General features: G+C 42.7%; 3 protein-coding genes across 4 annotated transcripts; 1 reads left to right on the top strand and 2 right to left on the bottom strand.

The window, feature by feature from the left end:
• Window positions 1-119: 119 nt before the first annotated feature.
• Window positions 120-2,718, top strand: LOC108884930 (corticoliberin-1). Its single transcript, XM_018679030.2, has 2 exons — window positions 120-769; window positions 1,607-2,718. Exon 2 carries the CDS (start codon window positions 1,626-1,628, stop codon window positions 2,046-2,048), a length of 423 nt encoding a protein of 140 aa, XP_018534546.1. The 5' UTR covers window positions 120-769; window positions 1,607-1,625; the 3' UTR covers window positions 2,049-2,718.
• A 453-nt stretch (window positions 2,719-3,171) lies between these two features.
• Window positions 3,172-8,328, bottom strand: LOC108884928 (E3 ubiquitin-protein ligase TRIM63). Of its 2 annotated transcripts, none has more exons than XM_018679028.2 (9): window positions 8,060-8,328; window positions 7,357-7,529; window positions 5,615-5,792; window positions 5,398-5,493; window positions 5,073-5,306; window positions 4,878-4,900; window positions 4,673-4,797; window positions 3,797-4,089; window positions 3,172-3,668 (listed from the first exon to the last, which is right to left on the bottom strand). In XM_018679028.2, the coding sequence occupies exons 1-9, from the start codon at window positions 8,177-8,179 to the stop codon at window positions 3,585-3,587; spliced, it is 1,326 nt and encodes a 441-aa protein (XP_018534544.1). In that variant the 5' UTR covers window positions 8,180-8,328; the 3' UTR covers window positions 3,172-3,584. The 2 variants fall into 2 exon arrangements, with proteins under 2 accessions (XP_018534544.1, XP_018534545.1); XM_018679029.2 differs by having other exon boundaries at window positions 5,615-5,789.
• A 201-nt stretch (window positions 8,329-8,529) lies between these two features.
• dnajc5b (DnaJ (Hsp40) homolog, subfamily C, member 5 beta) lies at window positions 8,530-11,986 on the bottom strand. Its single transcript, XM_018679051.2, has 4 exons — window positions 11,717-11,986; window positions 11,333-11,546; window positions 11,082-11,256; window positions 8,530-9,880 (listed from the first exon to the last, which is right to left on the bottom strand). The coding sequence occupies exons 1-4, from the start codon at window positions 11,821-11,823 to the stop codon at window positions 9,783-9,785; spliced, it is 594 nt and encodes a 197-aa protein (XP_018534567.1). The 5' UTR covers window positions 11,824-11,986; the 3' UTR covers window positions 8,530-9,782.
• Window positions 11,987-12,900: the final 914 nt, after the last annotated feature.

The following is a 12,900-nucleotide window of genomic DNA, read 5'->3' as shown; positions in this document are numbered from 1 at the left end:
TTAATTAACAGGTGTCCTCATGGCTCCCAGAATCCTCTGTGAAACTTTTTTTAATTCACGGCAGATCTAACTGAACCTGCAAGAACAAGGTGATCAGCTGATCGATCAGCTGATTGATTAAGATTTCTTTAGTCTTGTGTTGTCGACCTTCCAGCTTCAGTTCAGTGACGTTTGAATCTCACAGTGACTCTGATGAAGGAGTCCGAGTCACAGGTCAGAGACTCGTCAGGTGACCTGGATCAATGACACCTGTGACACCTGATCAGGTTCAACACGTCACATGACTCTGAGGTTGTTCCTGATTCTTCAGGTGTTTGTTCTCTCCTCCAGAAACAAACAGACGTCTGCAGCTCCTGCTGAGAGTCACTGACTCAGACCACAGCCGAGAAAGGTCACACCTTCACCTTCATCTTCATCATCTTCATCATCTTCATCATCTTCACTGAGGTCATCCTCCAACACACAGCAAGTGTTTTATCAAAACAAAAGTTTAGAATCAAGATGATGAAGATGATGAAGATGAAGATGCAGCCGTTCCAACAGACTGAAGGAGTTGATCTTCATCTTAATGACAAAATAAATAAATAAATAAATAAACATCAAACAGCTGCATGATTTATGACTCATCATCATCTTCATCTTCATCATCAGTTCCATTCAGTGTGAGCGCGTGCAGAGCCCCTCCCTCTCTGACTCACTCTCATATATAAAGTAGAATCAGCTGCAGATTTTCAGTCCAACTAAAGAAACGCAGACGCTCGACGATCAGGTACGAACATTCATCACTTCATCACTTCATGTGTTCATCACTTCATCACTTCATGTGTTCATCACTTCATCATTTCATCACTTCATGTGTTCATCACTTCATCACTTCATCACTTCATCATTTCATCACTTCATGTGTTCATCACTTCATGTGTTCATCATTTGATCTGTTCATGTATTGATTTATTGATTATCAGGAGAAGAGGTAACTGTTAACACATGAAGCAAGAGAAACAGCAGCAGAGAAAACCTGTTTATTGATCTGATGATTGATCTGTTTATTGATCTGATGATTGATCTGTTTATTGATCTGATGATTGATCTGATGATTGATCTGATGATTGATCTGTTTATTGATCTGATGATTGGTCTGTTTATTGATCTGATGATTGATCTGTTTATTGATCTGATGATTGATCTGATGATTGATCTGTTTATTGATCTGATGATTGATCTGATGATTGATCTGTTTATTGATCTGATGATTGATCTGATGATTGATCTGTTTATTGATCTGATGATTGATCTGATGATTGATCTGTTTATTGATCTGATGATTGACCACAGACTGGACTCACTGTGACTGTTAGAAGTATTTTTATTATTAAACTAAATGTAACTTATATTGAAGTAAATACTCATTAATAACACTTCACTTTATTTCTTTTTTATGAGGCACACTGAGTCCTCCATACATGCACGTTTATAGAAACATGTTTGTGTCTCCTGCTGAGTCGTTTCATCCGCTCACCTCCTCATCCTAACACCGTCCTCCGAGCTGTGTCTGGGTTTTCCGAGCCGTCAGCAGATCTTTGAGTGTTGTCTGGTTGCTCCTCAGGGTGCAGCAGAGTGTGGACATGAAGCTGAATGTGCTGTTGTGGGTCGTGGCTCTGCTCGCTCTCCTCCTCCCTCGCTCCGCTGACTGTCGACCCTCCATCGCTCCCACCGCCCACCGCCTCCTCCCCCAACCCCTGCTCCTCCGCCTGGGGGAGGAGTTCTCCCTCCGGCTGGGTGGAGCTGGACTTTCCTCCTCCTCCTCAGCGGTGAACCGGGTTCTGCTGCAGCTCACACAGCGCCTCCTGCAGGCCCGGGCGGAGCAGCAGCAGCAGCAGGAGGAGGAGGGAGAAGGGGAGGAGAAGGGGAAGAGGTCTGAGGAGCCTCCCATCTCTCTGGACCTGACGTTCCACCTCCTCAGGGAGGTTCTGGAGATGGCACGGGCCGAGCAGATCGCCCAGCAGGCCGACAGCAACCGCAGGATGATGGACACGTTTGGAAAATAAGAATCCTCACTTCCAGAGTTTTCATCTGATCAGAGCCTGTTTCTGACGCTTCACGAAATAATTTTATTTATTCATACATTCAAAACAAACAAATCAACAATAAAGTGCAGAAAACAAACAACTGAAATAAATTATTAATTAAATAATTTTTTTGTTCTATAGAAACTAAACTTTCAGCTGTTTTGACATTTCATATCTGGAGGATAAAAATACAAATTAACAAACACTTAAATCAATACAGAATTATGTAAACAAAGATTTTAATAAAAACATAGAAGCTACAATTTAAATTCATACATTTGTGCATGTTGGAAATTAATTGGAAAATAAATTATACATGTTTATTTCTGCATATTTATTTTATTTTTGTATTTGTTTCTGTAGAAATAGATTAAATACATTATTTTCTTAATAATTACCAAACTGTGTTTATTTAATGTTGCATTTAATTATTAATGGATCAATTAAATCATTTATTTATATTATATATTGATGAATTAGTCATTTTTCATCCTCCATATTCAGCTGTGTTTCAGTTTTGTGGTTTTTAAAGTAGTTTTTTTTCATATTAATATTTAAATGTGTAAAATCAGATGTTTGCTGTAAATGTCAACAGTCTGATGGATCTGTCTAATACCTGGATTCTCTAATAAATGTGTGTGTGAGCATCGCAGAGTCTCAAATTTATGTTTCTAATAAAACTTTTCAGAGTCGCGTCTTATTGATCAGTTGACTGTGACTCAGTCCCACAGACAAACACTCCAGATGTGGATCAATGAGTCAAACCTCATTTCACCTTCAGTTTAACAGATGAAAGAAGCAGAAAATCATTTCCACCTGGTATCAGGTAATAACATGAATACAAACTGACTGATCTGGTGGAAATTACTCATCTGTCTGATACATTGGTATCATGTGTTAAATTTGGTGCAATGTTCCTTTATTCTCACAGTGTAAATCAGAGTCCTGAGCAGGACTGCAGAAACTGTGAGCAGGAGAATTTAAAACAGCAGATTTTTGAATGGAGTCTGGTCTGTTCACCTTTTCTAAACCTGAGAGAAAAACAACACGACTTTGTGACGGAGCTTTAAATCAGACTCCGTGAAACATGAGGAAAAACAGGTTCATAATAAAACAATAATTTATTAAACAGAATAAATTCATCATCAGAGAAACAAACTGAGTCTGAATGTTCCAGAGATTTAAACGTCTGTGATTCAAAATGTTTTTCTTTAACGTCTATTACACAACGACAAACTCTCAGTTTGTCCTTTAAAGAAAAAAATCACATCATGACAAAAAGTTATTTTTGGCATTTTTTAAATAAAATTCTGAACAAAGCTCCAGGAAATCGTCTCTGTGTTTCTGCAGCTTTAAACAGTCAAATGTAAAACCATATAAGTGAAGCTCTGCAGAGAGGCAGACCAGATCAGACCAGATCAGACCGGGTCAGACCAGATCAGGCCAGATCAGACCAGATCAGACGGGTCAGACGGGATCAGACCAGATCAGACCAGATCAGACCAGGACCTGGTTTTACTTCTGGTTAAGCCAGCTGAAGGAGAAAACGTGTTTGGGTCCGTCTTTGTCCTCGGACTCGTTCTGCTGCTCAGTCTGAACCTGCAGCACAGTAACAACAAAAATCAATCAATAATCGATAATCGCACTGTATGAAGCCTCAGGCCCTGCCCACAATCAATCAACGCATTATCCAATCACATCTATTGATTAATGATTGAAGATCATACCTGAGGGGTGGGGCTGGCCGTAGGGAGGGGTAGAGGGGGCGGGGCCTGTGTGTTTGGCGAGGGGGCGGGGCTTTTTGTAATGGAGGTCGAAGGCGGGGGTGGAGCGTCCGAGGGTCTCTGGGGGGGCGAGGCTGAGAGCTGAACACCTGCAGGCTGAACAGGTGACAGAGGAGGCTGCTGATTGGCTGCGGCTGCTGCAGGTGCAGCGTGCACCTGTGGCTCAACTCGACTTCCTGCCAACGACCCTCTGACCTCCACCTCATCTTCATCATCATCATCATCGTCTTCATCAACTGAGAGCAAACACAGGGTTAGCCATGTATTAACACATTAGCATGCAGCACAGAAGCTCCACGTTAACAGATTGACATGCTAACACTTTGGTATATATTAGGGAAATGATAGCTTCATGCTAATACATTAGCTTTATGCTGACACATTAGCTATTACCATGTGGTTAGCACTTGTTAGCATGCTGTTGTTAACATGCTTGATGTGTTAGCATTTTAACATATTAGTATGCTAACACGTGGTGTATATTTAACTGAATCGTGTACCTCTATGCTAAAGCAGAAGCATGTACCATGTAAAGACGATAGCATGCTAACACTATAGGACACGCTAAATTTTATTATGTTAGCCAAAGCTAATTGTTTTATTATGTGACAGAGGTTGAACAGCAGCTTACCACATTAGAAAACATTATAATGAATGATGGTAGCTTCATGCTAACACACTGGCTTAGACGTTAGCAAACACTATGACTATATGAACAACAACTATGATAACTGAATATCCTGTATGCTAACATGTTAGCATGTACTGAGGTTGTCTTGACTCTGATTGGTCAGAGAGATACTTCCTGTTTTTTTTTACCTTTGATGAAGTCAACGTTGGTTAGCGCTCGCCTCTGACGATCAAAGTTAGCCGTGAAGTGATCCATGTTCTCATAGCCATGTTGGAGTTTATCCAGGTGAGATGTGTTGGTGCCCTCCACGATCCTGATCAATTTACAGTCAATAATCAATGAGTTCAATAAAATCTGCTGAGATGATTACAAAAACAGTCGTGAAATACTCACTTCTGTAGCAGAGGTTTGGCCGTCTGAGGGAGAGAAATCACAGATATTAAATCAAATGATGAACATGAAGAAACAGAAGAGATTTTTCACACCTGGACAACACACCTGAAGTCAACAACACTGTAAATAATGAACTCACTGATGAGCCTCAGCATCCTGAACCTGTCACACAGAACTAATCCACCTGAGCTTCACCTGCAGGAACACGGCCATCTCAGACTCGTCCAGGGTCTGGATCGAGGTCTCCAGCAGCTTGGCCGTGTTCTCCATGTGCTCGCTGTACTTCTTCCTCAGACCTCGGATGTAGTCCAGTTTCTCTTCCTGTTCACAGGTGATCCTCAGAGTCATCTCACCTTTCTTCTCCTCCAGGAGAGCGAACAGGTGATCGAATGTCTCGCACACCTTTGACTTCTGTCTGCTGCCGTTCTCCTGAAAGGACACAGAAAACCTCAGTAAAACTAGGTGAAACCAGGTGAGCAGCAGGTGTAAGGTAAACCTCAGGTAAACCAGGTGAACTCACATTAACAGCTCTGCAGGTTTCCTCCAGCTGACTGATGATCGCCTGAATCCTCTCATTGTTCCCAACGAGCATGGACACACAGTCTGTCAACTCTGCCTACACACACACACACACACACACACACACACATAAAGGTAAAGGAATTCATCATTCAATTGTTGTTGTTTCTTTTCTGTCATATCATTGTTGTAGTGGTTGTTGTTGTTGTGTTGTTGACCTTCTGCTTGGTGAAAACGTTGTGTAGCGGTGCAACCTCACAATCCTTGTGCGCTCCGAACACCTTACACAGAGAACAGGTGGGAACGCTGCAGCTCACACAGTAGATGTTGATCTTCTCGTCTTCATGCTCCTCACACATCGGCTGCTCCACCTTCGGCTCTGGGGACGGTTTACTGCTGAGGAGAGAGAGACAGGTGGAGAGAGAGACAGGTGGAGAGAGAGTATGGAAGACAAAAATGTACAAATAAATAAATATTTTTCAAATACAAAATAACTTAAAATACAATAAATCAATGAACCTTTGAAATAATACAAAAGGTATTTTAAAATAAAATAAACTGTTGATGAGGAAGCTGTGAAACTAAATGTAAGAATAATCAGATATAATTTACTGATTTATGGAGGTGATACTTAAATATTTCATATGAGAATATGTCAATGATTATTTTTTCATATTATAAATTTACTGTGATATTTAATTTTAATGTATGTCACACTGATACACTGCTAACCAGCTAATTCAGGTAATGTCTGTAACGACATAAATATCTCATAAAAGTTCTGTAAAGATGTTGAAATAATGTTTTATAAAATTTATATGATTATTTATTTTTAAAACATATTTTTAAATTGATCTAATATTGATCCCTTTGGGCTTCCATACTTTTATTTTGACAGTTTGTAGTTCCATGAAGCCGACAGCTGAAGTGTGTCAGGTCTGTTTTTATCAGCTTCTGTCGGGAACTAAAATAATCTGCTGCCTTCACTGACCCACATTCAGAAATAGACCCAGAGTCTGAGCTGCAACACACAGCTGACAACAAAACAACAGCACAAACACTAACACACCTGAACGCACAAATCACAACTTTATTTAATGTCTCTAAAGACCTTTGTGTATCTGACAGCGCTCCCTGGTGGTCAGGTGAAAAATGATTCTGTCAAACACTGTTAGGACGTCAGCATCTTTTAACTGTAAATAACTAAAACTATTTCTGTTCTCATTATTTCAGCTAGTTTGTTGTTGTTGTTGTTGTGGCTGTTGTTGTTGTTGTTGTTGTTGTGAACATGAACCAGGTCCCAGCTGGACTCTGAATCTGACTCTGATGCTTGTGAAATCATCAGAAAAAGGATCTCAGCAGTTTCAACACACTGAGTTAAACTGTGTGTAACACAATCATAATGAGAACTTTACTGCACTGTGAAGGCACGTTGTTCAGTCGTCACTACTAATGTGTGTTTACCAGAGTCTGAACTAGAAAGAGAGTTGAACCTCCTCTGGTTTAACTCAGGTTCTCAGGTAAAGTCGGGGTTGACAAACCCTGACTGCCTCGATCTGTGTTAAACGCTACGACGGTGGTTCAGATGTTGGTAAGTTGAGTCGGTGTTAACTTAATCAGAGTTAGTGCGTGTTGATTAACAGAAACATTCTACAAAGTGGTTCACATTCATATTTCCATCATTAATGCTGCTTGGTCTGTAGTCTACAATTACAACAGCCTGTCACATTATATTGTCTTTCAGGACAATAACACCCCCCACCCCACCCCAATTTAAAGGACTATTCACATCGATAATATTCAACACTGATGATTCTGCTGCTCGACTGAGAAAATAAATTACAAATTAAAAAATCTCGCTTCGTAGTACAGGCCTCTGGTGTCAGTGTACAGGTGAGTGTACAGGTGAGTGTTACCTGGTGTGTGTGCGTGTACAGGTGAGTGTACAGGTGAGTGTTACCTGGTAGTGCCCTGTTTGTACATGTCGATGATGTTCTCCACCAGCAGGTTCCTCTGCAGGCCGTAGACTCCGTGTCGGTCCAGGACCACCTCATGGCGACAGGATGGGCAGCGGAAACGGCCACCGGACGTCACCGTGGAGCCGCTCCTCGTCGACAGGTAGGGATTGGACGCCTGCAGAGGGGCAGGGCAACACACAGGTCAGACACATCCTGTTTATCTCTGTAGCTTTGAGCTTCAACCAGTTTCTCCTGTTTGTGTTTCGGATTCACAGCAGCTGAACTCTGATCAGCTCCTGGTGTCAGAGGCTCCACTGGTGTTCAGACTCTGTTTCACTGAAGGAAACAGGAGGATGAAGCTCTGCAGCCTCTGTTTCCTCTGAGCTTTATTCTGAAAGGACGTCAGAGATGCTCAGGAAGTGAGGTCACACTGGGTCAGATCAGAATGAGTTTCTATTTTCTACAGTAGAAATCACAGAAATATGCTTCGGTTCAGACCAGGTCTGATCCTGTATCACTCTAAAACCACAGTGTTTAACAGAGACCTCTGCGTCTCCTCACTGAGACATAAATAAAGGTTCAGATGTTGCAGTGTCCTGGAACACACCAACACAGAGACATTAAAACAGTCACTGCTCGAGTCTGAAGTTGAACTGAGACAAACAAACCTCCTGAGTGTGGCCCTCACCTGAGCGTAGCTCTCACCTGGAAGATGTCGTTGGCACACTTGCGGCAGAGGTTGTGTTGGCAGGGCAGGATGACCACGGGCTTGGTGAACATCTCCAGACAGATGGGACAGACGAGCTGCTTCTCCAGACTCTCCATGACGCTGAAGGACGGTGAGGAGCCGGCGGAGACGCTGTCACCCACAGGGGGGAGGAAGGTGGGGGCAGGCGTCCCAGAGATTTAAGTAAATAAAGTAAATAAAGCAGCAGGGAGGACTGTGGTGTTGTGGTGGAGGTCTGAGCAGGGGTCTGGTCTGAGAGGAACTCTGAGTCTGTTTTTAGACGGACAGACGTCAGCCGTTGCTGTGCTGACAAGGCCATATATGTCAAAGGTCAGGAGGAGGCATGACAGAGCAGGTGGGGGAGGGGGGAGAGTGAGTAAGCAGGACAGAGTTTCTTAAAGGGACAGTCCACAGAGTTGGAGGAGCTGAGGAGGCTGCAGCGCCTCCTGCTGCTCAGAGTTCATGTTTCCTGACAACATCAACACTGTGTTTCTTATATATTTATTTTCTTATGTCACTAAATCCTCTGCTCAACAACTGAAACAAGAAATAAACTGAAGCTGAAGACTGAAAGTCTGAAGGTCCTGATGCAGATCACCCTGATCCACCTTTAACTGAAGACACTGACCTGAGATCAGCTGATTGATCTGTTATCTGTGGGACGTTGTATTTTTGTGTTTGTTTATATATTTGTATATGTATATTTGTATATAGATGTTATTGCTGCTGCTGCTGTGAGATAACAAACTAACTAACTAACAAACTAACTAACTAACTAACTAACTTATGTGAGGAGGCTCTGCTGAGCTCTTTGTTAAAACTATGAGCTGAATGGAGCAAACAGAGACAGAGAACTGTTCTGTCAGAGTTTAGTTTATGACTTCAGGTGTATTCATATCAGAAAACTTCAGTAACGAAAGCAGTGACCTGTCAGCTGGAGTCCCTCTTCTTCTTCCTCTTCTTCTTCTTCATCTTCCTTTTAAGTCTTCGTTTTCTTCTTTGCTGTTTATTGGCAGTTGGCAAACAACTAATTGGTGCATTACTGCCACCAACTGGTCTGAGAGAGGAACCAGACCTCACCTGTACACGCTGCTATACTCACCTCCTTATCAATAATTACTGAATGATAAAGTCCTGCAGTGACATCATCTGATCACATGATCACAGGTTTTATTTTCACTAGACTTCATTCACAAATCAAATCAAACAAACTTCAAACCAGATATTTACATCCACACACTGAGGTTACAGCTACAAAACATGAACACCAATGATCCAATTCAACCCTAACCTTTATTTATAATCAGGTCCTGCAGCAGCCAATCAGAGTGTTAGTTTAATAAAGACTCTGCAGGTTTTATATCTGTTAAAGGAACAGTCCAACATTTTTGGGAATTACGGAGACCCTGAGGTACCAAACAATTTATCTTCTGTGCGTACATTTTTTTAAGTTGTTATTTTTAGGATCATTTAAACTGAAGTTATTTAACAATGTTTAATAAATATATAATTTTACAGGATCATATTGTCACAGTAAAGAGGACATACAGCAGATCTGTTCTGTTGAGTCTTCAGACTTTCACTAAATGACTTCTAGAGGAAAATAAACTGAAATGAACATTGATATGAATGTGAACTTCCTGCACTGATCAGTCTCTGAGTTAAACAACTGTTTCAGCTGTGATGCCTTTACTGTCAGCTTCATGTGTAGGTGTCTCCATATCTGCGGTGTCCGTCGGTGATGAGCTGAGTTTTCTCGCTGGCATTGGTCGGCTGCTGAACAATCGGAGTCTCAACGTCTGAGAGAAACAAAGAGGAGTTTAAGATGGAGGATTCTGGTTTTAATTCACTTCAGATATTTATCAACATGTTGAAGGGTTTAATAGGTTTACTGAGGAGATTAGGAGGTATAGATTATTATGAAGGGACAGTTACTGTGTATAGTCTCCTACAGAGTAATGCAGGACTAATCCTAACACCAGGAAGTAAGTTAGCATGTTAGCATGTTAGCTCTTCCTGTTGTCATTGTGTTTCTGGTTAAATGTCTGAAATAAGGTCTGTGGTTTTAACACAAGCTCAAGACATTTTCAGGTTTGATTCTCCGACATAAAATGGGTCAGTAAATCCCCCACTCCTGATGTTTGAAGCTTTTACGTGTCTTAAAAAAGGCGGTTGCTAACGAGTGTCTAAATGAGACTACAGAGGTTGTCGGGGACGTTAACATGAAAACCCATCTACTCACCAGTCCACCTTTACAGCCTCGTTGTGTTTCTACTCACGCTCTTTCAAACTCTCACTAACTTTCTAAGAAGAAAGGCTTTTGTAGAAGAGCTCAGAGCTAAATGAAATGACCAGTTGGAAGCTTAGTGGTGGAGACGTTGACGTCATGTGACCGTGGTGTAGTTGGTTTATAGCCTAACATTAGCTTCTTACTTCTGGAGGTTGGATTTAGGCTTCAAACATCAGAACAGTGGTGTTCATCTGTGAAGATTATCTGATCAACTAAACCTGAATCAGAAACTTTAGCTGCTCACTGTTTATTTCCTGTGGAGGGAACCAGGCTGAAGCTGACTTCAGGTTGGACTACAGAAACACATCAGCACTGTGGGACTGTGTTGTCTGAGCTGGTTTACAGGTGACCTTTGGTCTGTACGTAAATTCGGGTGTTCACTCAGTTTTGGATAAATAAACAGATTCTAATGTGTTCAGGTTTTTGTTGGACAGAGTTTGTTTGAGGAATAAAAATCTTAAACTTTACTGAACAACATGAAGGCCTGGAATCAATAAAAAAATTATTGCTCTTTCAGACATAAATTAAGTCACAACTTATTTTAAGGGGTTTTGAAAGCCTTTATATATACAAACCCATTAATTATCGCCTTAAAATCCAACTTAAACACCTCAACTATGTCATTATTAAACGGTCAGTATTTCCTCAGATACAGATCAATGATCTGCGTCACCGTCACAATAAAAGCCCAGGACTTCCTGTCTTCTCACCATTGTCTGGGTCGTTGCGTATCTCTTCCTCCAGGTCGTCGGGGGAGACATAGTCTGGCTCCGCCCCCTCACCTGTGGGCGTGGGCTTGAGTTTCCCGCAGCAGCAGTTACAGCAGCAGCAGAGGCAGCAGCAGCAGTAGCAGCCGGTCAGGACGCCACACACCAGGAACAGACCCTGGCACACACACACACAACATCAGCCTCACCTGTACGCTCAGCCTCAGCCACAGCACAAACCCCGCCCTCCTCACCTTGGCCCACCAGGTGGACAGCATGAAGTAGGTGTTGACATTGTCCTCTCCGAACTGCTGGGCCACGTACAGACCCAGAGAGCCGTACGAGTCGTAGATGTTCCTCTTGGTCAGGTCGGACAGGACAGCGTGGGCGCTGTTCAGCTCCTTAAACTTCTCTGCTGCCTCCGGGTTCTCCGGGTTCTTATCAGGGTGGTACCGCAGCGCCAGTTTCCTGACATCACACAGGTGAGCACATCATACAGGTGAGCACATCATCACAGGTGAGAGCTCTGGAGCAGTGAGGTAAACCTGTATGGTAAATCATCTCTGCAGTAAACCTGTGAGGGATCAGCTGACTGATCACCTGCTGCACGTGAGTGGGCGGGGCTCTGACCGTCTCACCTGTAGGACTTCTTGATGTCGTCATGGCTGCAGCCTTTTTCCAGACCCAGGATCTGATACAGAGACTCTCCAGAGGTGGACAAAGTTCGCTGCCTCCCTTCAGACATCCTGACACCATCACCTGTCGCAGGTGGACAAGAGTCAGACAGGAACCTGGACTCACCTGAGTCTCAGCCTCAAACAGCCGATCCACCAGGGAGCCACACTGACAGACAAACTGGACAAACTGGACACAGACATTTACACAAACTGGGCTGAAACAAAATCAGTCTCCTGCAGCTCAGAGGTGATGTCCTGTCCAGGTGACAGGTGTGTTACCTTCCCACTGGATCCAGAACATTGTTTTTCAGGGGATTTAACAGGACATTTACAGAGAGAGATCGATGCACTGACAGTTCACAGTTTGGATGATGTTTAGATAAATCACAGTTAGCTTAGCTGTTAGCTTAGCAGCCGTTAGCTCAGCAGCTAACTCTCAGATAATCTCTGATCATGTGATGTTGGACTGAGACAGAGTCTCTTGATCTGCAAAACTGAGTGACTGATGAACTGACCTGATGAACTGACCTGATATCAGCAGGTCACAGACACATTAATAACAACAGGTCACTGTTTAAAGACTGAACAACCTGTCACTCATAGGAGGAACTTGACATGTATCAGAGTTAGAGCCAAGCTGATCAACAGGAGATTTTTACTTCACTGGAGAAAGTCTGTGATAAATTCTGTAGAAACAACCAGAACAGAGTAACCTTGCAGGTCTGGACCCTGCCGGTCTGGACCCTGCCAGTCTGGACCCTACAGGTCTGGATGCTGCCGGTCTGGGCTCTGGACAGACTCCTGCTGTGCCTGGTTGGTGGTCCGGCCTCGGACACAACAACAACAACTACAGAGCTGCAGGTTCAGTTTACTGAACATGGATCATATAAAATGGAGGAAACAGAGAGCAGCTGTGACTCTGTCATTCAAACCCACACAACTTTATTTAAATTCTACTGAGGATCTGAGAACAGCAGCAGTGGTCATGTTGAAATCTTCAGCAGACATCAAAACATCAGTGTGTGTGTGTCCTGTAACAACCAGGTATCTCAGAGTCTGATAGTTTCATACATGAACAGTTTCAGACTGAACTGAGGTTCCCCTCAGTCTGGAGATACCTGGTTTTCACTGGACAAAGGTGAGAC

Source organism: Lates calcarifer, linkage group LG4 (assembly GCF_001640805.2).
Source record: "Lates calcarifer isolate ASB-BC8 linkage group LG4, TLL_Latcal_v3, whole genome shotgun sequence".
In the NCBI taxonomy this organism is placed as follows: domain Eukaryota; kingdom Metazoa; phylum Chordata; class Actinopteri; family Centropomidae; genus Lates; species Lates calcarifer.
The sequence above is the reverse complement of the archived record's forward strand: the minus strand, read 5'-3'. Positions and strand labels throughout refer to the sequence as shown.

What these genes read in the sequence shown, in the direction of transcription:
- LOC108884930 (XM_018679030.2), top strand. Translation starts at nt 1,626, where the DNA reads ATGAAGCTGAATGTGCTGTTGTGGGTCGTGGCTCTGCTCGCTCTCCTC.
- LOC108884928 (XM_018679028.2), bottom strand. Translation starts at nt 8,179, where the DNA reads ATGGAGAGTCTGGAGAAGCAGCTCGTCTGTCCCATCTGTCTGGAGATG. An exon ending in TACAAACAGGGCACTACCAG is followed by an intron (nt 5,793 to 7,356) that starts GTAACACTCACC and finishes CTCTCTCCTCAG; the next exon opens with CAGTAAACCGTCCCCAGAGC. An exon ending in CAACGTTGACTTCATCAAAG is followed by an intron (nt 4,090 to 4,672) that starts GTAAAAAAAAAC and finishes GTTTGCTCTCAG; the next exon opens with TTGATGAAGACGATGATGAT.
- dnajc5b (XM_018679051.2), bottom strand. Translation starts at nt 11,823, where the DNA reads ATGTCTGAAGGGAGGCAGCGAACTTTGTCCACCTCTGGAGAGTCTCTG. An exon ending in GACATCAAGAAGTCCTACAG is followed by an intron (nt 11,547 to 11,716) that starts GTGAGACGGTCA and finishes GTGTGATGTCAG; the next exon opens with GAAACTGGCGCTGCGGTACC. An exon ending in ACGCAACGACCCAGACAATG is followed by an intron (nt 9,881 to 11,081) that starts GTGAGAAGACAG and finishes TGTTTCTCTCAG; the next exon opens with ACGTTGAGACTCCGATTGTT.